At 38.3% G+C, this 22,429-nt stretch overlaps 1 protein-coding gene across 2 annotated transcripts in view; it reads left to right on the forward strand.

Moving 5' to 3' along the window:
- The window catches only part of KLHL1 (kelch like family member 1), a 164,759-nt gene that overhangs the window by 87,846 nt on the left and 54,484 nt on the right, over nucleotides 1-22,429 (forward strand). For both annotated transcript variants that reach the window (XM_070751364.1, XM_070751365.1), the window contains exon 5: nucleotides 5,606-5,818. In XM_070751364.1, coding sequence (XP_070607465.1) covers nucleotides 5,606-5,818 — 213 coding nt within the window. The remainder of the gene's footprint in view (nucleotides 1-5,605; nucleotides 5,819-22,429) is intronic.

A 22,429-nucleotide genomic window follows, 5' to 3' on the forward strand; every position in this document is an offset into this window, starting at 1 on the left:
CATTTGAAAATTCAAAACAGTGTTCTTTATCACAAAATTCAAAATAAACTAAGCACTCTTTTTGTATTGCAAAGAGCACTCGTCCCAAAACAACCAGGTAGTCTGTACAATTTCCCTTAAGCAGTCATTAAGTACTTAGCTAGCAGCTGTGAAGAAACTTCACATCCCTTCTTCTTCCAACGAAGTGAGACACCCACACCCACACCCCTTGCTCTGCTTTGGTTTCAAAGCCGTGAAAAATCAACAAACAAAGTCCAGAAAACAGCAACACACGATTCCTGAAGAACTGCGATCAGATACTCTTTCACAATGGCCAAACCCACACGCTGCTATTTATAGCAGCAGCCCTAATTACTGGAGCCCCCCCAACCACAGGTGGCCTCATTTTCTCTTGTAATAATCCTTCAGTTGTTGTCTCCTATGCATCACTCTACGCATGCGTGGATGTGTCATTAATTCTTGTTCAGAATCCAAGGATGATACAGATGATTGATCTCCTCCTGGGCTGTCTGCCAAACTCCCCTCTTCCCTGTCACTCATGCTTCCTTAGTCAGAGGAGGCTTCATCGGCAGATTCCATCGGGAGCAAAACAGGCCTGCGGCATGTGGATGTCTCCCCCACATCCACCTGCACATTCCTTGGGGCAGGAGCTGGGCCAGAGCTAACCACAACAAAGTAGTGCATTTTTATATAGTGTAAATCACTATATAAAATTGCACTACTTGAAGAAAACATGCACTATTTGAAGGGGAAAAAACAGTTTAGAAGGCATTCTTTTTTTATTTATATTTGTATTTGTGTAGAATGCATTAAAAATCAATAAAATAACCAATCAAACTATTATTTCTAGCTTACTGATAGAGAAGGGAAAGACTATACCATAATAGATAAACAAAAACATTGGACAATTATGTACAATCAAGATGGCATTGATTCCTGGCAGCGAAAAAGACAGATTTTCTCTGTGAAGATTAGTGATGGGCGAACCCAACGGTGTTCGGGTTTGGCAAGTTAGGACGAACTTTACGCAAAATTCGGCTGAACCTGAACCGAACCCCAACCCGAACATGGAATCCCACCAAGAGATTCTGGGGGCGGAGCTTTGATGTCACATATACCGGCAGGTTGATAAGGACGCCAAGGTGATCACTTCCGGGATTCCATGGAATCCAGGAAGTGATCACCTTGGCGTCCTTAGCAACCTGCGGATGACGTCAAAGCTCCGAACGCCGAACGCAACCCCAAAATTTGCCTGAAGTTTCAAAAAATTTCGGGTTCGTGTTTGGCATACCGAACACCACAAAATTCAGTACGGACCCAAATTGTATGGGTTTGGTTCGCCCATCACTAGTGAAGATCTGTTCCTAACTTGGTCCTTCTGCCCTTAGAATGGTGTATTTATTTATCATTTATGAATCTGAGTCTATCCACCATGCTGGTGATCATTTTATCCTTCTAAATTCCCAAGATTTATTGCTCTCCCCATAGAATTATGTTTATGTTGGCATAAAGTGTCCAAAGTAGATTAATTTGATTAGTAGTGAATTGAACTTCGAATGAGATTTCTGAGTTTTAGGTTCAGTGATCTATTGACTTATTGTCTGCACTGTCCATGATATTCTTTACACAAACCAAAGGTTGATTTTAAAAAAAAATCAGTAGTCTTCCTCTTCTGCTTCAAATAGATCTGTAGACTTATTTAATGTGTTTACATAAATTTGTGGTGGTATCTTTTAGAGAGACCATTTCAAACACGGCAGAAATCATGGAACACTAGGACAATTGTTTGTGCTGAAAGTTTAAAGATTTAAAAGATTTAAAGCTCAACTAATCTTGTTGGACATAAGATCAGAAAGTTTCTAATGTTTAACATACCTCAGCTTTCTAGGGAAGCATTCTTCCTATATTTGAAAATATTAACTGTTTAAATCTCAGTTTGTTATAAAGGAGGTTTCCTTAGCAGGTTACTTACTGATTGTTGCACTGAAAAATAATTGTAAGGTATCATTTATTGCAGAGGTGTCAAGCCCAAAGTTTGTTCCAAGGATCTACTACTCTTTCAGTAAAATAATATTTTCTCACGTTGCTTTTGATCTTTCCCCCAACTAACTTCAGATTGTGTCCCATTGTTCTTGTGTTCACTTTCCTATTAAAAACACTCCCCTCCTGGACCTTATTTAACCCTTTAACATATTTAAATGTTTCGATCATGCCCCCCCTTTTCCTTCTGTCCTCCAGACTATACAGATTGAATTCATTAAGTCTTTCCTGATACGTTTTATGCTTAAGACCTTCCACCATTCTTGTAGCCCTTCTTTGGACCCGTTCAATTATGTCAATATCTTTTTGTAGGTGAGGTCTCCAGAACTGAACACAGTATTCCAAATGTGGTCTCACCAGCACTCTATATAGCGGGATCACAATCTCCCTCTTCCTGCTTGTTATACCTCTAGCTATGAAGCCAAGCATCCTACTTGCTTTCCCTACCGCCTGACTGCACTGTTCACCCATTTTGAGACTGTCAGAAATCACTACACCTGAATCCTTCTCTGCTGAAGTTTTTGCTAATACTTGATCTTACATGGCCAAGGTAGGCGTGGCCAACTCAACATCACTCATGTCAGGAGCACCTATGGGTGGACCGGTGCTTTGCCAGCAAAAACTGGCTCATGAGCTCCATTTTGGCTGGAACCTTCCGCCAGTGAAAACGGAGCTCGGGAGAGTCACGTGTAGCCCCCCCTGAGCTCCATTTTTTCTGGCAAAGGCACTGTGGACCAATCCTTTGCTTTTTCCAGCGCAGTCCCATGGGCCAGATCTAAGCACCCTGCAGGCCAGATCTGGCCCTCATGGGCCTTAAGTGTGACATCTCTGATATATTGAGCATGAGGACATTTTGATGCATCTGACAAATAGGGAAGAAAGTCGATTCCTGGATGCTATTTGTAAAACACCAATAAAAACACTCAAGGCACTTTCTTTCACCTATGGTGGTTATGTCCAGAGACAAGAAAATACTGGAAAAAAATAAATAATTGGTTGTGTCAAATAACAAATACAAAAATAGAATATACGCCAGAATTTTTTCTATTGGGTATTATGAGAGGTAACTATTCTAAAAATGAAAAATATCTAAGCTTGCATATTACAACAGCTGCAAGGATTGTATTTGCACAGAACTGGAAAAATCCGCAAATACCTGAAGACAATGAGATTATCAAGAAAATATACAACTGTGCAGAGATGGACAGATTGACAATGGAACTTAATAATCGAAAAGAATCGGACTATTATGAAACCTGGACAAAATGGTACCAATGGACAAAAAAAAGAAACTTAAAAGAAGCATTGGAATAAAATATCAAGAAATCTAAAAGTAATTAGAAGACAATGTTGATAGGAATGTATATGCGATGTAGATTCATCTGTAAATATGACTATGTACTTTTTTTTTTAAAGGAAAAAATTAATAAATATATATGTAAAACACCAATAAAAACAAGAAAATCTGTCAGCTTAATCAATAAAAATATGACACACAAAAAGGCTTTTCAATTGCCATTGAATCTGAAATTTCTCCAATCTCTGTGGGAGATTGGAGAACCTTTGGCAAATTTTTAGCGAGCAGTTTTGCAAATGTTTTATTAGGGGAAAACAATTTAATGTGACAGGCTTCTGGTGATTTTAGCTATAATGATCCATTAAAAATTTACAATTTGGCAATTTCTCACCTTTCCATCCAGCAAAGAATCCAAAGATTTATAAAACTTCAGAATAAAATGATAATACTTTTCATACATTTTTTGTTTACAGTAGAAAAGGAAACATTCATTTTTATTCAAACTCAACATACATTTTGATCCACCATTACTGTTTTATATAACAAATGTGGCAAACTCTTTGTACTGCTTATCCCTTCCCCTTTTAGTAATAAACTAACTATGGGCCACACAGTTTATGGATTGTGATTTTAGTATAGTCAGACCATGTATAATTGACAGACTGGATTTTATGATAGATTTTATCTGTTATTTATTATTTTATTCTAGAATTTTTAATTGAACATTTATTGGGTGTTTTCATTTGTTCTGGTCTGTGGTCTATGAATGTAATAAAAATGTTACAATAGCTGGATTAATCCATAAATTATAGCCCTCTAATTCTAAAAAAAAGGTTAATTCCCGCATTCTGTTTCTACCATAATAAACCTCTGCATTTCACATAAATATATAAACATTTGTGATTTGATCCTGATGTTACTGATGCAGTTCAAGTTCTGCTTTTGCGAATGATCTTAGAAAAAGTATGGATTGCATAACTTTAGACATCTATAGTTAACAGTCTGGATGTAGTTTTCCAAGTGAGTAGAGAAGAAGGCCTCACCTTTGTTCTTTATATATTCTTTCTTTAAAAAAAGAATTCTTGACAAATGTAACTTTTCTTTTATGTACACTGGGAGCATATGCACCAATGACAAACTCCTTGTGTGTGGCCAATCACACTTGGCCAATAAAGAATTCTATTCTGTACTATTCTGTTCTGTTCTGTACTGTTCTGTTCTATTTAAAAATAATATTTGTATTGAACATTTTCAACATTAAAAACACAAAAACACACAAAATGAAAAATTTGCCTCATTACAGTGAATTCATATTTGGTATCACTAATATCCATAACTTTCATAGATTCTAATACTATAATGCATTATATTATGTTCTTCAGATATTCAGTTGGGTTGCTTTAAGAATTCAATTAAAAGTGTTGGTTATGACCTATAAAGCCCTTCATGGCACCGGACCAGATTATCTCACGGACCGCCTTTTGCTGCACGAATCCCAGCGAACAGTTAGATCCCACAGAGTGGGCCTTCTCCAAGTCTGTCAACTAAACAATGTTGTTTGGCGGGACCCAGGGGAAGAGCCTTATCTGTGGCAGCCCTGGCCCTTTGGAACCAACTCCCCCCAGAGATTAGAATTGCCCCCACCCTCCTTGCCTTTTGTAAACTTCTTAAAACCCATCTCTGCCACCAGGCATGGGGGAACTGAGATACTCTTTCCCCCTAGGCCTTTACAATTTACGCATGGTATGTCTGTATGTATGTTTGGTTTTATAATAAGGGTTTTTTTTTAGTTATTTTAGTATTGGATTGAATTGTTACATGCTGTTTTTATCATTGTTGTTAGCCTCCCCGAGTCTACGGAGAGGGGCGGCATACAAATCCAATAAATAAAATAAATAAGATTTGACTTGAATTTATCTCCTCTGATCTGGAACTATTCCAGAACTGAATTTCAGTTGAGATGGAGTACAATACTGCTTGCAACTGAACACAAGAAGAGCACACACACTTAGAATTTACTAATCAAAAAGATGAGAGGCTGCAGGTGAAACATTGATTTCAAAATCTCATGTATTCAGTTAGACTTCTAAAGATTACTCTTGTGCCATTTTTATATCTGTTGAGAGTGGATGGATTTCCCAGGCTTTTGCATAGTGTAATACACTGTATATTTTGTTCTAGATTTGGTCAATTGACAGTTCGCTTTTTACATTGTAAAACATCCTAAATGACTTGTGGTTGCTTTTGTTGTTGGTTATTTTTACATAGGAGAACATCATGGAGGTAATAAGGAATCAAGAATTTTTGCTGCTGCCAGTGGAGGAACTGCACAGACTTCTTGCCAGTGACGATGTGAATGTTCCTGATGAAGAAACCATTTTCCATGCCTTAATGAAGTGGGTCAAATATGACCTTCAAAGGAGATGCAATGACTTGAGTTTGTTACTTGCCTACATCCGACTACCACTTCTTCCTCCCCAGGTAAATGTTTAGTTATCTCTAGATCAGGGGTGGGCTTCTCTTATCATCCCTACTAGTTCAGAAGTTTCTTTGTTTCTTTGTTTCTTTGTTTCTTTGTTTCTTTGTTTCTTTGTTTCTTTGTTTCTTTGTTTCTTTGTTTCTTTGTTTCTTTGTTTCTTTGTTTCTTTGTTTCTTTGTTTCTTTGTTTCTTTGTTTCTTTGTTTCTTTGTTTCTTTGTTTCTTTGTTTCTTTGTTTCTTTGTTTCTTTGTTTCTTTGTTTCTTTGTTTCTTTGTTTCTTTGTTTCTTTGTTTCTTTGTTTCTTTGTTTCTTTGTTTCTTTGTTTCTTTGTTTCTTTGTTTCTTTGTTTCTTTGTTTCTTTGTTTCTTTGTTTCTTTGTTTCTTTGTTTCTTTGTTTCTTTGTTTCTTTGTTTCTTTGTTTCTTTGTTTCTTTGTTTCTTTGTTTCTTTGTTTCTTTGTTTCTTTGTTGTTTCATCAAACAATTATAGACTGATAATTTGTACATATTAAATATTTGATAAGTAATGATAAAAAGTAGACAATAGGACAGGGACGGCAGGCACAGTGGTGCGCTTATGCACGCCCCTTACAGAGCTCTTAGAAAGGAGGAGAGATCAATTGTAGATAGTCTAAGGTTAACGGTTTTGGGGTTAGGAGTAGAAACCACAGAATCCGGTAGTGCATTCCAAGCATTGATTAATCTGTTGCTAAAGTCATATTTTTTGCAGTCAACTTTGGGGCGGTTGACATTTAGTTTAAATCGATTTCGTGCTCGTGTGTTGTTGTGGTTGAAGGTGAAGTAGCCATTAACAGGTAGGACATTTTGGTATATGATTTTATGAACTATAATTAAGTCGGAACAGAGACGACAGAGTTGTAAATTGTCTAAACCAAGAATTTCAAGTCTGGCAGAGTAAGGTATTTTGTTGTGAGAAGAGGAATGAAGGACTCTTGTGAAATATTTCTGGACTCTCTCAATTGTGTTGATGTCAGATATGCAATGTGGTTCCATAGAGGCGAGCTGTATTCTAGGATTGGTCTGACAAATGTTTTGTAAGCTCTTGTTAGCAGTTCAAAATTACCAGAGAAGAAGCTGCGAAGGATTAGGTTAACAACTCTTAAAGCCTTTTTGGCAATGTTGTTGCAGTGGGCTCTAGGACTTAGGTCATTGGATATGAGTACTTCAAGGTCTTTGACAGATTGAGGGTTATCAATAAGTTCAATTCATCCAAGTTTATATTTAGTATTCTGATTCTTTTTCCCAATGTGTAAGACAGAGCATTTAGTGGTGGAGATTTGAAGTTGCCAGGTTTTAGACCATTCTGCTACGTGGTCAAGGTCTTTTTGAAGGGTAGCAGCATTGTCGGTGGTATTAAATAATTTGACATCATCTGCAAAGAGAACACAATTACTAGTGATGCAATCACAAAGATCATTTATGTATAGTATGAATAGTGTGGGTCCTAAAACACTACCTTGAGGGACACCACTGTTAACAGGAGCAAGAAGAGAAGTGGCACTTCCTATTTTGACCACTTGTTATCTGTTAGATAGGAATGCTGTTAACCAATTGTGTAGTAATCCAGAGATGCCGTAGGATTTGAGTTTCAAGTGTACATGTGCATCAAATCCAAGTACCGACCCGCTATACATGTGCAGAAGCCTTTGTTCATGCGCAAAGGTTTAATTGCCAGCCACTTTCAAGCAGTGGTGATCCAGGGAAACAGTTCAGGAGTGTGGCAAGCCAGAATTCACTACCAGTTTGGCGACTGGGGCCAAATTTCCACCACCGGTTTGCAAGAAGTAGTCAGAACTGGTGGCAACCTACCACTACTCTGGATCTCTCTCTCCCCCCCCCCCCGGTTGTGTTTGGATTTCAAACTCAATATCTTCCTCAACTATTAAATATGCATTTTTGGTGGTGTGTACAAAATTGTGGAAAAAAAGAACTTAAGGAACACACACACAAAAAAAATGTTCCGAAAGAGTACATTGTGACTGGACAGGGGACGATAGGCACATCAGTGCACTTATATACGCCCCTTACTGGCCTCTTAGGAACCTGGAGAGGTCAATCGTGGAGAGTCTAAGGGAGAAGTGTTGGGGGTTGGGAGTTGACACTATTGAGTCCGGTAATGAGTTCCACGCTTCAACAACTCGATTGTTAAAGTCATATTTTTTACAGTCAAGTTTGGAGTGGTTAATATTAAGTTTGAATCTGTTGCGTGCTCTTGTGTTGTTGCAATTGAAACTGAAGTAGTCGTTGACCGGAAGGACGCTGCAGCATATGATCCAGCATATTTTATCCAGCTGTTCTGGAAATAGACCTATGGGTTTTTCGAAGTTAATTTTTTGAACCGGAAACATTTTGTGGGTGCTTTAGTTCTGTTTTGGAGCAGGGCAGTATCTAGAACAGCGATGGCCAACCTTTTTTTTCCTTAGGTGTGGAAAGAGTGTGCTTAGGGAGGGCAAAAACATCTTCCCCTGTTTCCCGGGGGCCCTCTGAAATGGCCTGTTTCCCAACTTGTGTTTCGCCCTCCCCAGGCTCCAATGGTTTCCTTAGAACTGGGAAAGGATAGAAATGCCTTCCCTCATCCCCCTGGAGGCTCTCTTGAAGCTAAAAACACCCTCTCAGAGCCTCTATGTGAGCCAAAAATCAGCTGGCCAGCAGACACATACAGGAGGTGGACAGAAAAATGGAAACACCTTGCAGCTCTTCCGTGGAATCCAGATTTGTGAAGCTCCCTTCGAACAGTTTTTGTGGAAACTGGGTTCTGTACGTGTCTATTGAGCTCTGCAGTGATTTTAGGAGCTGTCGTCTTGTGATCCGCTCTAAAAATTCACTTTAGAGTCAGACAGTCTCTCTCAGACAGCTTCGACTTTCGACGAGACCTGTGCTTGGCTGAGGATGTTTTCCCTTCTCTTTCAGAATCAGTCATTACTTTTGAGACATGACATCTTGAAACGCCAAACATTCGGGCACTTTCTGTTACACTAGCGCCTGCCATTCGAGCACCAACAATTTGGCCTCTTTGAAAGTCTCAGAGGTCTGCCATTTCTAGAAGGTTATAACCAATTTCCTTAAATTTCTGTAAAAAAAAAAAAAGAGGATAGTTTAAAAAATACATATCAAATAACAGAATTAAACAAAACATTAAAATATGTCAAGTTTTGATTGATTTGAACATGTTCAAACATTATGATGCCAAAAAGTCAAGTGTTTCCATTTTTTTGTCCACCCCTGTATATGTTGGAGCTGAACTAGGGCAACGGCTCATGTGCCAACAGATATGGCTCCGCGTGCCACCTGTGGCACCCGTGCCATAGGTTCACCATCACTGATCTGGAACATCATGATCTGCTTCTGATTTGGAGGACTATCACTTGAAAAACCGTCCGGGTGTCTCTTCCCTACCACCAAAGGCTGGATTGCATTATACAGAAAATAAATTAAAAATTATTTTCCCTGCCTGTGAATCTTTTTCATAGATTTTCTCTTCAAAACATGATTAAGCATATACATACGAAAGTAAAGATATTAGCCTGCATAATGATAAACCTACCAGATTAATAAATAAGCTCATTGATTACCATTCTTAGCATATCATCAATATGCCTATAAGAAAATAAATAAGGATTAGAAAACCACACTAATTTTAAAAAAAGAATAATTAAAAATATAACGTGTCTGTCGATGGAGATTATCATTCATGCAGGACCTGGTTGTCCCAAAGGTACTTTTTTCAAGAGGCAACTAGATTTTCTGGGATTTCTTTGAGGGTGTTTCACTTCTCATCCAAGAAGCTTCCTCAGCTCTGACTGGATGCATCTTAGAATTTGTTGTAAACGTTTTTTTTAATTATTTTTCTCCACATCAGAAACATATATAACATCACATATACTCTACTATGCATATATTATCACTTAAAAATAGTAATACCATAACCTAAATTACAACAACAACAACAACAACAACAACAACAACAACAACAACAACAATAATAATAATAATAATAATAATAATAATAATAATAATAATAATAATAATAATATATTGGATTTGTATGCCACCCTTCTCCAAAGACATCCTTACTATATATTTAATTGCTTTTAAATAACTGTATTAGATTTGAATTCTTAAGTAAAACTTATTCATTGGCAGTATCAAATTAATTGTCACCAAGTATATTTTTAAATCGATATTAATCATTCAGAATCCCAAATTTCCAAAAATTCATTACATAACAAAAAAGAAATCATTATAAGGTAATCAAATCATAATCAAATAATCAAGTAACAATCATAACCAAATATATTCATATGTGTGCTAAATTATATGTATAACACAAAACAAAAATATTAATTAGTAAGGTAATGTGTTCATAAATGTATTCCATTAGATATAAAGAAAAGAAAAAAGAGATAAACCATTATACAGTAATCAAATAATAATCAAATAGTCAGATAACAATCAACCATTTTCTTTAAATCTCCATTTTTTAAACCTGAACTTCCCCTTCTTTTTCTCTCTTGTAACAATGCACTCACATCTTCCTCCCTTCTTTCCCATAATCAAATATATTCATATATGTGCTAAAATATATGAATATATTTGATCAACCAAACAATGCTCTGTCCTACACATTGGCAAAAAGAATCAGAACACCAAATACAAGCTGAATAAGCAAGACCTTACAGACAACACTCACTCCGTAAAAGACCTTGGAATACTCATATCAAATGACCTAAGTGCCAAAGCCCACTGCAGCAACATCGCCAAAAAGGCTTCAAGAGTTGTTAATCTAATCCTATGTAGTTTCTACTCCAGTAATCTCACACTACTAACCAGAGCATTCAAAACTTTTGCTAGACCAATCCTTGAATGCAGCTCATCTCTCTGGAACCCACAAACACTCTAGAAAATGTCCAGAGATACTTGACTAGAAGATCCCTCCACTCCTCCACTTGCAACAAAATACACAGCTAGATTTACAATCCTAGGTTTAGAAAGCTTAGAACTACGTCGTTTTAAACACAACCTAAGCATAGCCCATAAAATCATTTGTTACAACATCCTTCTTGTCAACCTTCAGCTTCAACCACAACAACACACAAGCACACAACAGATACAAACTTAAAGTAAACTGCTCTAAACTCGACTGCAGGAAATACGACTTTAGTAACCGAGTAGTTGATACATGGAACTCACCACCTGAATCTGAATATCATCACCTAAACCCCAAAACTTTACCCTTAGACTATTGTTGACCTCTCCCGATTCTTAAGAGGTCAGTAAGGGGCGTGCATAAGTGCACCAGCATGCCTTCCATCCCCATTCCTAATATTTCTCTTTTACTAGTATCATGTATATATTTCTCTAACAGGTACCTCTCCACTTGGGGGAGGACAGAAGACCCTGTCTCTGCCTCTGTCTCTGATGCTGTTTCCTTTTTTTTTAAAAAATATATTTTTATTGGTTTTGCACATAAAGTTACATAAAACAAACATAAAACAGTGCACAGTGCATGTGCACATCACCCGACTGACAATCCCACCACCACCACCACCACCACCAATTGCGGAGTGATTGGAGTTTATTTTTTACATTTTCGTCACAAATTCCACACAGCATATAATCTTTCACCTTATGCCATCGTGCCATCAGCTTCTCCAATTTATTTTCATCAAACTTGTTTAATCTTATTTCCATGATTTCAAAGTGAATGTGATCCACCATGTACCAGTACCAGTTCTGTAATGTCCATTTTATAGACTCTTTCCAACCCAATACCACTACTGCTTGAGCGCTTTCCAATGCTGCAGTTTTTATTTCTTTAAAATCTCTTAGTTCTCTTTGTTTAATTAATATCGCTATTTCTTTTGTAATTATCCAGTTAATATTTAGCATTTTATTTATTTCGTTCTGCACTTCCTTCCAAAGTTTCTGAACTTCAACGCACTCCCAGAACATATGCATAAAAATTCCTTTCTTTTGGCAACCATGCCAACAATTACCTTTCCCTTTCCCCTGGAAGTGTGCAAGTTGTGCTGGTGTATAATACCTTTTATGCAAATTTTTTCTTCTCATCTCTTTAATTCTTGTACTCTTAATCTTATATATATTTTCTACTATTTCTTTCATTTCACTTTCATCTATTTGTAAATCATTTTGCCAGCATCTTGTCAAGCCTTTTATTACTCCCTCTGATGCTGTTTCCTTATCAGAGCCTTTCAAAGGCTCCAAAAATGTCCCAGTCTCTCCCTACATCTCCTCTTTGAATCTACAGCTAGCTCTGATGGCAGCCAATGGACCACAACAACTGGACAGATTAAGCCATTACACATAGTAGATATGCTTTGTCCAATCCAGGGCACATTGCAAAGTGTACCATACAGCCCTAATCAGCTCACTGCCCTCATGACATTCGTTTTTGATGAGCAAAGTAGAATTAATTTCTCTCCTTTCTTTCTGATGACTCCTGCTTTGTGACTTGGAGTGGCTTCCCTTGATATATTTTGTTTACAAGCAAGGAAACAGAATGCAAAATAGATCAGTGGAAATGAAAACCCTAGAGCTAAGCCAGATAAATTATTGTTCTAATTTTAACAGATTTACTTTTATGTGAGATTACATATGTAAAGTGTTACATTTTAAAACCTTATCCAAGATAAAACCGCTTAAAGCTTTCAGTGGAAAAGTGCCAGGTTTTAATTAAAATAGATTCAGGCAGGGTTTAAGAATAATTACACTGGATTTATTTTACAGCTAGCAAACTAAATCAGGATATTGGTTAAGGTAAGACTGGATCAATTAGGATAGTGAAGGTAATTTGCATTTCTAATGCATGTCTAATCATTGGGCAAAGATTGGCTTGTATGGATCTTTCAACTTGTCTGGAATAGAGGCTCTCGTGGCATTGGCATTATTGTGAATTTAAAAATTGTAAAAGCCTTTTAAGAATAATATGCTGTCTTGGAAAAAAAAACCCTCAGAAGCAGCAGTTTCACAGTAAATCTGTCAATGCTATGTGCTCTTGGGACAATTCACATCCAACTTCTTAAAAGCAAAATTGACTGGCACATTAAAAAAAAATAACAACCCAGAACAGAGTTTTAAAATAAGAAATAACAATATGGCAGCACAATTCTGGAAGGACAGAACTTCCTTAAAATTGGCATTGGCTGCCGATCAGTTTCCGGTCACAATTCAAAGTGTTGGTCATGACCTTTAAAGCCCTACATGGCATTGGATTAGATTACCTCCAGAACCGCCTGCTACCGCACGAATCCCAGCGACCGATAAGGTCCCACAGAGTTGGCTTTCTCCGGGTCCCATCGACTAAACAATGTCATTTGGCGGGCCCCAGGGGAAGAGCCTTCTCTGTGGCAGCCCCAGCCCTCTGGAACCAACTCCCCCCAAAGATTAGAACTGCCCCCACCCTCCCTGTCTTTCGTAAACTACTCAAGACTCACTTATGCCACCAGGCATGGGGGAGTTGAGATATTCCTTCCCCCTAGGCCATTACAAGTTATGCATGGTATGTTTGTGTATATGTTTGGTTTTATTATAAGGGTTTTTAGTTGTTTTAATAATTGGATTGTTACATGTTGTTTTTTATCATTGTTGTTAGCCGCCCCGAGTCTACGGAAAGGGGTGGCATACAAATCCAATAAATGAATGAATGAATGAAAGAAAGAAAGAAAGAAAGAAAGAAAGAAAGAAAGAAAGAAAGAAAGAGATTTAAAAGAGAATTGGAGAATTAAAAGAAAGATTACTGATATGCAGCCAAGTTCAAGAACATAAAGCAAAGGTCTTGGGGAGGTCCTTTCCATATTTGTTGCACTTCTTGTTAAATCAACAAAGTTCTACCAAATACTGTATATTGGTTGCTGGGAGAATCTTCTGCATTTCATGAAAGCTGTGGGGCAATAGGAGAAATAGGTAAGATAGAACATGTAGAATATACAATCTTATATTCACTTGAAAGTACCACATTTTTCAGAGTACAAGATGCACCAGAATATAAGACGCACCTTAGTTTTTGAGGAAGAAAATAGGGAAATGAATCTGCTTATCAGATATTCATCTGGCTAGCGTCCTCAGTCTGGTCAGCTTCAGGACATTATTTTATCCCCTGGTTAGGGCTTAAAAAACTTTTATTCTGAAAGAGTAACAATGAAAGAGCTTGCAAGCCAGTAAAGCTTGCAAGCCAGTATTTGAAAACTTATCTTGATCGGTAAGCCACTGCCACCCAGTCACATGACCTTTTAAGCCAGCCCGGTCACATGATTGTCAAGCCACTCCCACCTTGTCACATGGCTCGTAAGCCACTCCTACCTGGTCACATGACCATCAGGCCACACCCACAAAATGAGCCACGCCAACAGTGGGCAGTAAACGTTTTGGTAGCCCATCAATGACTAGGAGGAGACTCTAAGGTGAGGGAACTGGACTTTCAGTTGGCAGAGTAAAAAGGATGCCATGCCAGGAGAAGACTCTATGGTAGAGTAACCGGAATTCTGCCCAGCTTCAGAAATGAAGAATTTTTTAGGAACTTTGTGGCTCTTTGAATATTTAAGGTTGCCAACCGCTGACCTACAGGATCAAATTAGGGACATGTTATCATTCAAGTTTTTAAAATCAAAAATAACTAGTACTATGGGTTGTTAAACCTATTAATAAACCCTGTTCTTTAATCAAGAAGCTAGTCTTTGACAGGTAGAAGTAAAAATAAATCTTTTTAAACATTATACAACAAAAATAAGGGTAATATATTATTACATATTTGTTATCGTTTTACTTTTTTACTCCAAAAGATTAAATCACGTTCCACTCTTGAATTAATATTCTGCCTCTCTAAACTTCATTGCAATGAATAAAATAATACAACATATTTTCTTAACAGGATAATTATCTGTTACTAAACTGTAGAATGTACTAAGAGCATAGCTATCATTTTTCGATGGTTTGATGGTTTTCAGGACTACCTCTGTCTGGGGAGGAAGTTAAATGAGACAGTGTAATTACATTTATGTCTGCAAGTGGTTGAATTTGGTTAAAGACTTAGTAAAATGATTACAGAATGAATTATTTAAATTTGAAATGCATGTTCAATGTGAACTGGTGTCATTTTTACTTCTCATGGTTTTAATAATTTGGTCTAAAGAGATAGATACACTCTGATCTTTCTTTCAAGCATTCAGAAATATATCTACTGTAATACATGCCTTACAGTGAGGTTACCATAAGTAAAATAATAATTATATAATTATTTCAATAACCACAGTTAAGAAGAGACTCAATGGCCTAAATTAATGACCTATTCTCATTACAATCTCCTGGTTTCATAGTTTGCATATATAGTGAATTAAGATATAGAGATAAACCCTTCACACTATTTGAAAAATGTTTGAAAGGTATAATATCCAGACTGAAGCCAAAGAAAATGTCTTCAACCTCTAATAGTAGAAAGCTTTCATGGTCAATGGACCAGCAATTATTCTACAACTGCAGATTCTTTCTTTATTCATTAAGTGTCTTAGGCTGCTAAACTGTATTTTAATTTCATATGTTTTCACATATATATGTGTGGTATGTGTTTGTGTGTGTATTTATAATCTGAAATCTCTATATGCATTCTCACGCAACATTAGATAGCTCAACTCGTTTGAGTTTAGAAACTAATAACTTAATTTCTCACCCGCTTTCTAATATCACTGCTTGTGTCATATAATTTTTTTTCCCCCAAGAAGCATAAAGCTGGTTAAATTCCCATTTAGCAGAGACCAAACATCTATATTGGTCTGAGAATGAGAATGCATAAAATGGTAATCGAGATTTTGTCGCTAGCACATTTAGATATTAAAATTGAAGAAATTACATTACAGTCTTTGGAGAGGGGTGGCATACAAGTCTAATAAATGATTATGATTATGATTATGATTATGATTATGATTATGATTATGATTATGATTATGATTATGATTATGATTATGATTATGATTATGATTATGATTATGATTATGATTATGATTATGATTATGATTATGATTATGATTATGATTATGATTATGATTATGATTATGATTATGATTATGATCATGATCATGATCATGATCATGATCATGAATTTATTGGATTTGTATGCCGCCCCTCTCCGGAGACTCGGGGCGGCTAACAGCGACAATAAAACAGTGTACAATAGTAATTTGGTATTAGAAATGATTAAAAATCCATTAATATAAAAACCAAACATACATACATACATACCTGGCGGCAGAGGTGGGTTTTAAGTTGTTTACGAAAGGCAAGGAGGGTGGGGGCAATTCAAATCTCTGGGGGGAGTTGGTTCCAGAGGGCCGGGGCCGCCACAGCCCTCTGGAACCAACTCCCCCCAGAGTCCCACCAGGCGACATTGCTTAGTTGACGGGACCCGGAGAAGATCCACTCTGTGGGACCTAACTGGTTGCTGGGATTCGTGCAGCAGAAGGCGGTCCCTGAGATAATCTGGTCCAGTACCATGAAGGGCTTTATAGGTCATAACCAACACTTTGAATTGTGACCGGAAACTGATCGGCAACCAGTGCAGACTGCGGAGTGTTGGTGTGACATGGGCATATTTGGGAAAGCCCATGATTGCTCTCGCAGCTGCATTCTGCACGATGTGAAGTTTCCAAACATTTTTCAAAGGTAGCCCCATGTAGAGAGTGTTACTATGATTATGATTACAGCATATCATGGGACACTAGGGCAGTGATGGCGAACCCTTTTGCCCTCGGGTGCCGAAAGAGTGTGTGCACACGCTATTGCACATGCACAAGTGCCCACACCTATAATTCAATGCCTGGGGAGGGTGAAAACAGTTTGCCCTGGCCCCCAGGAGGACCTCTGGAGGCCAGAAATGGCCTGTTTCCCAGCTTCTGATGGATCCAGTAGGCTTGTGTTTTTCACCCTCCCTAGGCTCCAAAGCCTTCCCTGCAGCCGGAAGAGGATAAAAACACCCTCCCCCATCCCCCTGGAGACTCTCTGTAAGCCATAAACACCCTCCCACAGCCTCTGTGTGAGCCAAACATCAGTGGCCGGCACACACATGCATGTTGGAGCTGCGCTAGGGCAATGGCTCACGTGCCAGCAGATATGGCTCCATGTGCCATCTGTGGCACCTATGCCATAGGTTCGCCATCACTTCCCTAAGGGGAAGAAAGCAGGACATCTTTCTTCAGGTTTTTTTTTAATAGAATCCCTTTATTACTGTATTTTTCGGGATATAACACGCACCAATGTATAAGCCGCACCAAGGTTCTGAAGAGATAAGTAAGAAAAAATGTGTTTGTCTTATCTGATCCCCAGGAACACACTTTAGGCCTCCCAAATCCTCTGCCCCATGGGTGAAATGCTCCTTGTGTAGGTGTGCCTATCGGTCATCAGAGAGCCAATTGTGAAGGCAGCGTGAGGATTCGCCCACCTGCCCGGAGACCACCATTTGGGTTCTTTTATCCCCTGCTCATGCACAGAATGCTTTGTGAAAAATGAATGAATTGAGTTAACGTGTGGAAATCCTGGAATTTGAATAACTACTACTCCCCCTGTACTGTATAGGACAGCGATGTCGAAACTATGGCATGGGTGCCACATGTGGCACACGGAGCCATATTGGTTGTCACGTGAGTCTTTGCCCTAGCTCAGCTCCAATGTTCATGTGATTTTTGACCAGCTGATTTTTGGCTTGCATAGAGGCTTTAGGAGAGCATTTTTGGCTTCCATAGAGACTCCAAAGGGATAGAGAGAGCATTTTTACCCTCCCCTGGCTCCAGAGAAGCCTTTGAAGCCTGGGGAGGACATAAGCCCTTCATGGCATTGGACCAGAATATATCAGGGGCCGCCTTCTGCCGCAGGGCAGCTGGGCACTCCCTTTGTGACTGGCCCTCTAAAGACCAACAGGCACAAGCGAACCAGGAGAATTTCATCTCTGCTCTGTGTATCCTGTTTTTTGCAAAATAGGTGAAAAATGGGGCCTTTTGCAGAAAATAGGGCACACAGAGGGTTTGGGAGGCCTGTAGAGTGCTTCAGGGGGCTGGGAAAAGGCAAAAAAACCCCATATTTTTTTTTAAAAAAGAGGCTGTTTTTCACAAAAAATGAGATAGGGCAGGGTTTTGGGAGGCCAAAAATGGCTGTATTTAGTCTATAAGACACACCAACATTTCCACCCTCTTTGAGGGGGGCTGCATCTTATACTCTGAAAAATTCAATTATTGAAATCTTGCTTAGGTTAATCAATTCTCCCTTTCTTGCATCAGGTTGATTCAAAATCATCATCTCCATCCTCATCTCCATCATCAATGTGGCAGTGGACTAGGACTGGGGAGAGATGGGTTCAAGTTCATCCTCAACTGCAGACGTTCAGTAGGTGACTTTGAGCCAATCCTCTCTTTCAGCCTGACTACCTGTGTATTTCCACAGCTTGAGGTAAGTTGGACTGAACAGAGAGACTGGTCAGAGGTTATTCTTAAAATTGCCGTATTTTTCGGAGTATAAGATGCACCTTTTCCCTCAAGAGGCTAAAATTTTGGGTGCATCTTATACTCCGAATGTAGCTTTTTCAAAGCCCTAACAAATCGCTAATCGTCTTCCCAGCTCTTCCCAGTTTGCAGGCTTCTTTTTATTGCTACTCCAAAGAGGGTTTTTTTCCCAGCCCTAAGTCTTTGCGGGCTTGTTTTCATTGCTACTCCCTCCGAAGAAGTTTTTTTTCAGCCCTAACTAGGGAATAAAATAATGTGCTGAAGCTGATCAAACTAAGAATGCTAGCCAGATAAATATCAGATAGGTAGATTTTTACGCACATTTTCGTCCCCCCAAAACTAAGATGTGTCTTATATTCTGGTGCATCTTATACTCTGAAAAATACGGTAATTCTATGGTCAATTTGAAAATTTGCAATTAAATTACCCTCTTTTTATACCAGGCCAAATGTCCCAGTAAGAGCATGAGCTAGTATCCTTTTAACAATGGTCAGGCTTTAAGATCCAGAAAGACAGAAGACTGAGTATCATGTAATCAAAAAGATTAGAAGAAAACATTTGTGTTTTCTTCTAACCTGTGCTATTTGAGAGCCAGTTTGGTCTAATGGCTGAAAACAAGGAGACTATGAGTTGTAGTTATGTCTTAGCCACAAAAAGCTGGGTGACTTTTGGCCAGCCAGTCTCATTCAGCCCAATTCACCTCGCCATATTTATTTATTTTATTCATTTATTTATTGGATTTGTGTGCCAATTAATATTGTTGTGGACTCAGCTTTCTAATTCTGAATTTGGGCTTGTATGAAGTCAACCTTATCTTTCAGTCAATCTCAACCCTCTAACATTCATCATCCCCAAATCCATCTCTGTCTTTTCCTAGGCATCTCTTTTGGTTAGAACCAAAATCAGGTACCTGCATCTTCAATGAATCAAAGCAGGAAGAGGGAGATTGTGATCCTGCTATATAGAGCACTGGTGAGACCACATTTGGAATACTGTGTTCAGTTCTGGAGACCTCACCTACAAAAAGATATTGACAAAATTGAACATATCAGGAAAGACTTAATGAACTCAATCTGTATAGTCTGGAGGACAGAAGGAAAAGGGGGGATATGATCGAAACATTTAAATATGTCAAAGGGTTAAATAAGGTTCAGGAGGGAAGTGTTTTTAATAGGAAAGTGAACACAAGAACAAGGGGACACAATCTGAAGTTAGTTGGGGAAAAGATCAAAAGCAACATGAGAAAATATTATTTTACTGAAAGAGTAGTAGATCCTTGGAACAAACTTCCAGCAGACGTGGCTGGTAAATCCACAGTAACTGAATTTAAACATGCCTGGGATAAACATAGATCCATCCTAAGATAAAATATAAAAAATATTATAAGGGAGACTAGATGGATCATGAGGTCTTTTTCTGCTGTCAGTCTTCTATGTTTCTATGTTTCTATCTGGAGACTTCACCTACAAAAAGATATTGATAAAATTGAACGGGTCCAAAGATGGGATACAAAAATGGTGGAAGGTCTTAAGCATAAAACGTATCAGAAATGAACTCAAACTGTTTAAGGGCAGACTAGATGGACCATGAGGGTTGGCGTTTTTTGCCATCAATCTTCTATGTTTCTATTTAAAATAATAGTGATGACATAACACTCGCTGAGGCTGAACTACAAACTAAAGCTAGGGTTGGCGTATCAAAGACAGCCTTATATTCTACTTCTTCTTTGCTATTGTCGCAACAACTTTCCAACATCCTTAACATTTTTCTGGGCCGTTTTCCTAGCAAACAGATTGTCTCCACACACAGGTTGTGTTGGCAAACACATAAAATTGTGATGTCAGGCCGTGCATATGTTGCTTAGATGTTACGGAAAGATGTTACGGAAAATATTGCCTGTCCCTTGATGGAGAAACTGTCACAGATACATAAGATGCATTATTTATTTCTGAACAAACTCCGGTACAATTCCCCTGGGGATGCATGGCAGGGAAGTAAGTTTTATGATAGCACAAGGGCAGCAGCTAATTAAATTTTAGTTATTCTGTGTAACACTTTGGGAAGATGAAATGCACAGGGACACAAGCTTAATGTTTGCTTTGCAGACTTATTGAACCAATGTTATGGGTTAATTTACTATATGGGAGATTTTTACAACATCAGCAACTGCCATAATTTCTAAATTCATCCCCGTTAGACAGTAAAACTAGTTATATATTTTGACTGTTATCCAAGAATATATTTAAGCTTTTTTATTGCTATTATTGTTGTTTAAACTGACATTAGACATTAGTTCCCGGATAAATCTCCAGGATATATCGAGTGACATTATTTATATCAGTTTAATCAATGCTGGATGCGATTTTGAGAGATAGGATTTCTGAATTTGGTGCAATCATAAATTCTTTCGGTCATCCGAGGACTTTGATACATCAGCTAGAGCATTCAGTCTACCCTGTAAAATGAGAATCTAGTTTGCTTTTGTCTCAGGTTTACCATCTCATGGGTTTCTTTGAAATTTAAATTCACTTGAAAAACCAAGAAGAATCAGAATTTTATGAGGTTTGGCAAAAGGTATATATCTGGTGGGATACAAAGAAACAGAGATAACCTTATTTTTACACTACTTTAAATATATTTGTACCAAATAGTTATATTGTATTAGATAGTGATTATTTACAATATAAAGATAAACTCCTTCTTTCCTGTTCTACTATTTCTCTCTTTTTTTCTTCATAGTTCATTTTAAGTTATAATCTTAAAATTTCTATATATTTTTAAATGTTTTATTTATTTATTTATTTATTTATTTATTTATTTATTTATTTATTATTTAGATTTGTATGCCGCCCCTCTCTGCGAACTCAGGGCGGCTCACAACAAAAATATAAACAATCGTACAAATCCAAATAGATTCAATAAATTTAAGTATTTAAAATAGTTTTAAAAAGAACCCCACTATATTAACAAGCACACACACAAACATACCATACATAAATTGTACGTGGCCGGGGGAGGTGTTTCAGTTCCCCCATGCCTGATGACAAAGGTGGGTTTTAAGAACTTTACGGAAGGCAGGGAGAGTAGGGGCAGTTCTAATCTCCGGGGGGAGTTGGTTCCAGAGAGCCGGGGCTGCCAAAGAGAAGGCTCTTCCCCTGGGGCCCGCCAACTGACATTGTTTAGTTGACGGGACCCGGAGAAGGCCCACTCTGTGGTACCTAATCGGTCGCTGGGATTCGTGCGGCAGAAGGCGGTCTCGGAGATATTCTGGTCCGATGCCATGAAGGGCTTTAAAGGTCATAACCAACACTTTGAATTGTGACCGGAAATTGATCGGCAGCCAATGCAGACTGCGGAGTGATGGTGAAACATGGGCATACCTAGGTAAGCCCATGACTGCTCTCGCAGCTGCATTCTGCACGATCTGAAGTTTCCGAACACTTTTCAAAGGTAGCCCCATGTAGAGAGCGTTACAGTAGTCGAATCTCGAGGTGATGAGGGCGTGAGTGACTGTGAGTAATGAATCCCGGTCCAGATAGGGCCGCAACTGGTGCACCAGGCGAACCTGGGCAAACGCCCCCCTCGCCACAGCTGAGAGATGGTTTTCTAATGTGAGCTGTGGATCGAGGAGGACGCCCAAGTTGCAGACCCTCTCTGAGGGGGTCAATAATTACCCCCAGGGTAATGGACGGACAGATGGAATTGTCCTTGGGAGGCAAAACCCACAACCACTCCGTCTTATCCGGGTTGAGCTTGAGTCTGTTGACACCCATCCAGGTCCCAACAGCCTCCAGGCACCGGCACATCACTTCCACCACTTCGTTGACTGGGCATGGGGTGTTTTTGCTTATCATCTTACAATTAATATTTCTAAGTATCTTATAAACAATGATAGAGTTAGTTTTTTCCCCCTTTTTTACTTATTATAAATATAAAGATGACTTCTACTTTGAGAGGAGCAATTGTTGCTCCACTAAATGTTACATGTAATGTATGTTTTGTCTGTCTTTGCAACTTAATAAAAAATATATTTTTTTTAAAAAAAGAAATTTAAATTCACTGGGTTAGGGTCAAGTCTACCATATTAAAAGTTC

The sequence above is a fragment of the Erythrolamprus reginae genome, chromosome 4 (assembly GCF_031021105.1).
Source record: "Erythrolamprus reginae isolate rEryReg1 chromosome 4, rEryReg1.hap1, whole genome shotgun sequence".
Classification (NCBI taxonomy): Eukaryota; Metazoa; Chordata; class Lepidosauria; order Squamata; family Dipsadidae; genus Erythrolamprus; species Erythrolamprus reginae.